The 6,739-nt window shown below is 30.0% G+C and overlaps 1 protein-coding gene across 2 annotated transcripts in view; it reads left to right on the plus strand.

Moving 5' to 3' along the window:
- The window catches only part of LOC111615675, an 18,805-nt gene extending 17,977 nt beyond the window's left edge, over positions 1–828 (plus strand). For both annotated transcript variants that reach the window (XR_002755123.1, XM_023357106.1), the window contains one exon: positions 643–828. Coding sequence is in view for 1 of the 2 variants with exons in the window: in XM_023357106.1 (XP_023212874.1) it covers positions 643–768 (126 nt within the window). In the remaining variant the exon portion in view is untranslated. The remainder of the gene's footprint in view (positions 1–642) is intronic.
- The last annotated feature ends 5,911 nt before the right edge of the window (positions 829–6,739 follow it).

The raw sequence follows: 6,739 nt of genomic DNA on the forward strand, positions 1-6,739 counted from the left end.
TAATATACATTATAATATATTAAATATATACGTTAATATATTATAATGTATATTATAATATATTAACGTATATATTTTATCGTATATATTATAATGTATATTATAATATATTAACGACATAGGTTTAATATCACGTACTGTACGTGATAATTTGTAGGGGAAGCAAGCCAAAAATGACATACTGTAAGCCAAACAAGAAATGCAAAGGTGATTTCAGAAACGATTATTTTATATACTCAAACGAAGAATTGCTGTATTAAATGGGACTTTCCAGAGTGAGCTTTTGTTTAAAGAAATGAGGATAAAAGGTAAAATCTAAATAATCTCAGTATATCCTTTTCTCACAAGTATGCGGGAAAAACGACATATGCCAATATACGTAGGCCAGAAATACATGCAAGTAAAGCTTATAAAGCTTACATACTAAACGACTTAATGATGTAGTGACAGTCGCATCCTCCCCCCATTATTAAGGAAACTACACGATATGTCATTTTACCGAAATACAGTATGCAATTTTGGGCTTATTTTCCTTATATACGTATAAATTACATGTAGTAATAGAGTGTAAATTATATAAGAAGTAATTATATAATTTACACTCTATGATTGACGTAAAATAAACGAAGAAACTATTTTCAGTGCGATTTAATAACTCATGAAATGATATCTGACGTATCCTGTCCCAGTTATGCAGCAGTAATGATGCAGCAGCAGCAGCAGCAGCAACAGCAACAACAACAAAGAATACGTTCTTTTTCACTGTAATATTATTAAGTAACGTTTATTCTGTAAATAGTTTTTCAGAATAAAATTTATTAAACTTTACATAAAATGCATCATTACAATTTTTCACAACAAGCTAATTTGTAATTGATAAATAAAATTTAGAATCAATGTTTAAATACAAGTAACACACTAATGATTGGTTGCGGGAGTTTTAATCTCAAGGATAAAATATAAGTTTTATACCATTCATTTCAGGGCTGTGGAGTTGTGTAAAAATCTATCGACTCCGACCAGGGACAGATTTGTTAACAGAATAGGCCCGGGAATTCTGATGTTATCACGTGACCTCAAAGTAAAAGCTTCAATAAATAGAGTTCTAATAAAGATAGAACGTAGAAACGTTTTTATTCCAAAGCTAAAACATTCCTCTAAGTAATGACATAGTCAATATATAAATATGTATTTGATAACTTTCACTTTATTGGCTGTTATGTATAATATAGGAAAAGTGTAGTGATCGGTCAAAAAGTGACCCCCCCCCAATTTTTACACTTTTGGACTCAGAACACGTTGAAATGTGGAGATGTGACAAAGATTCCGATTCTTTTATTCTATATGTATGGATGTTAGATTGTGTGTATGGCACGATTTTGTTTACCCTGTTAGAAGCTTATTAACTTCAGTGATTTTTGAATCGGAATCGGATGGTTTAACACAGGAGTTATTAAGCTTCAAAGTGGTCATGTTCCCACACAGGTGCATACAGAAAAACCCCGAATGTTTTTGCACTTCTCTACGTTTCAAAGCTTTCCGAGTTCAAAAGAGCAAAAATCTGGGGAAGTCATTTTTTGACTGATCGTCATTTTTTTCTTTTGTTATACTAGTAGACCTATACTGTATAACAGCCGGAAAGTAACAATGACGACGATTTTGATTACCTCAGTTTTCGTTGACTTCGGTTATTATCGGTTTCGGTTTTCGTCGATTTTTTCTGCAAAAAAATTTGTCTCGGTAGTCTATTAGTCGGTTGCCTCGGATTTTGTCGGTGTACCCACGTGACCTCGCTGCTAATTTTGCGAAAACAAAGGGCGACCCACGCGTTTTCCTGCTCAGTGCGGCGTAGTTTCTCGTTGTGTGAGCATTATTACCCCGCGCCTGTAGTCAAACAATTCCATTGCTTTCCTTTCCTTTTTGCTCCATTATAGGACCAAAGAAAATTTCCGAAGCCCTTCGAAGAAGAAGGCCAGGAACACGATCGAATTGAAGACGGAAATCATTGAAAAATACGAGAGCGACATTAAGGTTGCTGAAATCGGCCGCTTTTATATTCATTTTATATTAACTTCTTATTGTTTTTAGTATTAAACACTATATTTATTCTCTATAAAATGTATTTTTGCTATGTATTTTGAGTGTCTAGAACGAATTAATTGGATTTACATTGATTCGTATGAAAATAATTGACTCGGTTTTCGTTGGTTTCGGATTTCGCCGATTGTTTTCGGACGGATTATCGACGAAAACCGTGGTATCACTGTATTTTTTTTAAATACAAAATAAAACGATTTTCAAAAATTAAACATTAAAATTTGACACATTTACTTAATATATAAATTCATATTTATTGACTTGTTTGATGATGACAATGGTATTTGGTAAGCATGTATAAATAAAAACAGTAATACATTAGTACACAAACAAATTAGTTTAATAAAAATGTTGTACATAATACGAGTATAATAGGTAATATATAAGTATGAACATACATTAAACTAAGTCAAAAAATATAACATTTAGACTGGTAAAGAAAGAGATTGCTTATTTTGCTATGTTCATTAATTTATTATTTTCCATCTCTGTTATAAACTGAATTACTTCTTTAAAAAAGAATTGCTTCTATTAAGTCATCATTCATTGAAGTTCTTAAATCACATTTAATAATGTTAAGAGCGGAATATAAACGCTCTACTGAAACTTGGGTTTGTGGCAAGCGATGGTCAATGCTGTATCTTGGATAATGTCTGGATAGAGAAGTATTGCCGTTTTAACATGCAAATTTGAAGAACGGTAAATGTGATTTACTTTTTCCAGTGCATTGTAAAAATCTTTAAAAATTCTGTAAGATTTCCTTTCTTGTCTATGCTCATATTAGAATTTAAGCTTAATTTTGAGGGTAGAGACCAGTTTTATACAAAAAATTGTGAACGCTAATAAAGAATAAAATATTCATTAAGTCCGACCATACTGGAGATATAACACATGAACCCTTCTGTGTCTCCACCCTGTTGACATTTGATTAAGAAACAAAATTTAATAGCATTAATGCCCCTTTATACACAAGCTACCGTGCCAAATTTCGTTTCTTAAACTTTATCCATTCTGAGATATTGTTTAATATCTCAGAACATAGAATAAAGAAATTAATTAAACAAATTAGACGCCAAAACACACACACACACACACACACGAATTTTTCTCCTTTAATTGACATTTTTGGGTTCAGGAGGTCTCCAAACGTGTAGATTTGCAAAAAGTTAGGAGGGTCAAATTTCACATGATTCCAATACTTTCCATTTTTATATACATAACAAGTTGCGAAAGTAAAAATGAGTTGGAGTCGTCAAAAATCAGCGGACTCCAACTCCGACTCCACAACTCTGATTCATTTAGATCAGCGGTCCCCAACCTTTTGATCACCGCGCACCGACCAACGTTTGATAATTTTACTGCGGCCCACTGAGTTGGGGGACGTTGATTGTTTATATTTTAGATTAATTTAATTTAATAATTTTAATTTAATTGTATTTAAAAATGTCTTCAAAGTAATATACAATTACACCAAAAAATGAATATAATGTGATTTAAAATTTTAACTCACTAGAACGCTAAATCAATGAGAACCCTGAGCTTGTTTCTTTGCAACGAGACGGTTCCATCTGGGAATAATAGGAGACAATGACACCCGAAGTGTGTTTCTTATGTCCAGTTTATTCCTTTGTTCCGTCGTCCATTAAAAGTCGCAGAAATCCGAGGAAATACCACAGTAAATAAAATGAAAATAATTTAATGTTCCTTGGGTAGTCCGGTACCATACGGTTGGGGGCCCGATACCCCAATCCCCAGCCCCCAACCGAGGCCCGGGGGTTGGGGACCACTGATTTAGATAATTTGTAATATTGTTTCGAATGGTGTAGAATGTGAACAAAGGAATAATGTAGTATTAAATACATCAGTTATTATATACAATAATTATAAAAGACATAAATGTTTAAGTTATCCTATTATATAAAAATTAAATACCCAAAAGGATATTACGACTCAATACAAATTTATAAACATACTGATTACTTTAAATAATTGGGATATTTACAGTTTGAATCATCTAATCATTTTCTATAAATATACTGTTTACTGACATTTTTATGTAGCTTTATATTTTAAGATATAAATATAGATAAAAATTTTCAGTTTGACGTTACCTTGATTCAAATAATTCAGTACCATACTATTTTTCATTGAGTAATTTTGTTATATATTTGAATAAAATAAAGTTCAGTTTGATTACAGTCAAAATACAGTTCAGTGTGTGATCGAAGAAACTAAACTATTTAAATAGCAACAGAAACTGAAATACATACAGTATATCTGAATAACACCAAAATATCAATACTTAAATTAATTTGATAGGTTGAATACTTTGTCTAGAGAAGAATACAAGCTATCAATCAAATAACTCTACTTCCAGTAATCTATTGGATATAATATAATCAATAATTTTATTTTATTTAAAAACTATTCATTTGTATTAAATTAAGAATTTTAATAATGTTTTTTAGATTCAGACTTTAGGCTATTACTTTTCTAAGCATTAGTATTTTCATTTGTGTTTTATGTACCTGTTCAATTTCGTACTCGCGAAACTCCGAAAAAAAAAGGAATTTTTAACGTATAATTTAAAATTGTTCTTAAAATTGTGTTTAGCTGCTAAACATGTGAAAAATATCAGAAAACCACGTGACCAGCCCGTTAGTCAGTCACGTGAGCTAACAACTACCAGTGTTCAATGGTCTTAGCCACTGGCCACTAGTGGGCCTAATCAAAAATGGAATTAAGTTTAGAATTTAAAATGAAATTTCTAAAAAGTGTAATGTTTTAAAGTTAAATATATTTATATTTAATATGTTGCAAAATATTATATTGCCATCTTAAAATTGTATTTACGAAGACAGTTCTAATACTAATTTTGACAATTAAGCAAATTCAAACAATTATAGAGAAATATATTTTATCATAATTTATTATTATTGTACAAATATAAAAAATATTTATGTTTTATTCCAGCATTACTTTTACACGTCATTCTTTATTGGAAGTTATAAGATGACATTGTAATTTTTGCATTAATAATGACGTTGTAAACATTGTATTTCAAGCTTTATACTGTATTTCTATCGCACCAGCTTGTTAATTATGGCTATTTAGACCAATATAACCCGAACAGTTTTCAGTATTTTTCCACTGAAAGCATTTACACTATAAAAATGTTTTCTTATAATTCATTTCTTATAACGTTTGCATGAATTGTCTTCGAACAAAAACTATAAAAAAAAATAAGTTTTTCAAAAGTTTTTACAAAAATCAGAAAACGATTTACATAACTCTTCTTTTACGCTAAAGAGTAAAAAAATTCGGCAATTCAGAATTATTTAATGAATATAAATTAAGAACTATTTTATATTTCACTAACTGAATGATGGATTACTTTTGATTGGATAATTATCTACTTAAGTATCACGTGAAACTCGAAAGAAGGTTAAATGGAAATCGATCATTGTACAAACGCAACTGGATGGTAAGTTAACTACACTATTCATATCCAATATTTAATATATTTTTAAATAAAATAATTCATAAAAAATTAAAAGCTATTACCATTTTAATTTTTAGTAAAAAGTATGTATTTAATTTTAAATTAGTTACTTACAAAAACAAAAAAATTGTATAAGACTGAATTGAACTCCGAATTATTAACATTAATAACCAAACATATTCATAAACCACTTGCTTAGATTTTTATTACAAAATATAATTTAGATTTGTAATTTAATACGAATATATATTTCAGATTCTATTTCCATTTCAGTCTTAATTTTTCCTCTATGATAAATATATTTAAGTTCTAGGTTCTCAATTTAAAATGTTCAGAAATACCTATTGAAACTGTAATACCTTTGAAATTATTATCCGTTTACTATCGATCTTCAAAAAAATTTTTTAAAACAAATTAACAATGTTTAAATCAGATGCCGAAATATTCATTTTTATTTTATTACTTTTCCGGATCTGTTATATATAACAAAAAGTATAATGATCGGTCAAAAAGTGACCCCCAAGATTTACATTTTTGGACTCAGAACTTTGAAACGTCAAGAAATGCAATAAATTTAGGAGAAGTTTCTGTATGTATGGATGTTAATTAATTAATGTATATATGTACTGTACGTGTGTGTGTGTGTGCGTGTATGTGACACACGATCCCCCTCTATCTCCTCACTCTTTGACCTTTAACCACCAATATTTAATAGCATCAATACCCTAATATACAAACCTTCCAGCAAGATTACAGAAATTTTCGCAAAAGGCACAGGAGTTAATAATTAAGCTTCAAACTAGGTGAACAAAATCGTGTCTGCTCATACACTAACGTGCATACATACAGGAAAAAACCCGAACTGTTTTTTGCATTTCTCGACATTTCAAGGTCAAGTATCCATAATCGAAAAAATCTTGAGGAGGTTATTTTTTGACTGATCGCCACGCTTTCTTTCTGTTATGTATGTTACAGTCAAAACCCGTTTTTAGTTAGAACGCGTTTTAACTAGTTGAAACTAGTTTATACTGAATGTCTTTGTTAAAACCCGTTTTGTCTAGTTAAAACTAGTTTTAACTCAAATTCATTTTTGACTAGCAGTAAATTCTAGTTTTAACTAGTCAAAACGGAATTCATTTT

The sequence above is a fragment of the Centruroides sculpturatus genome, unplaced genomic scaffold (assembly GCF_000671375.1).
Source record: "Centruroides sculpturatus isolate CEXI.00-Female unplaced genomic scaffold, Cexi_2.0 scaffold1076, whole genome shotgun sequence".
Taxonomy (NCBI): domain Eukaryota; kingdom Metazoa; phylum Arthropoda; class Arachnida; order Scorpiones; family Buthidae; genus Centruroides; species Centruroides sculpturatus.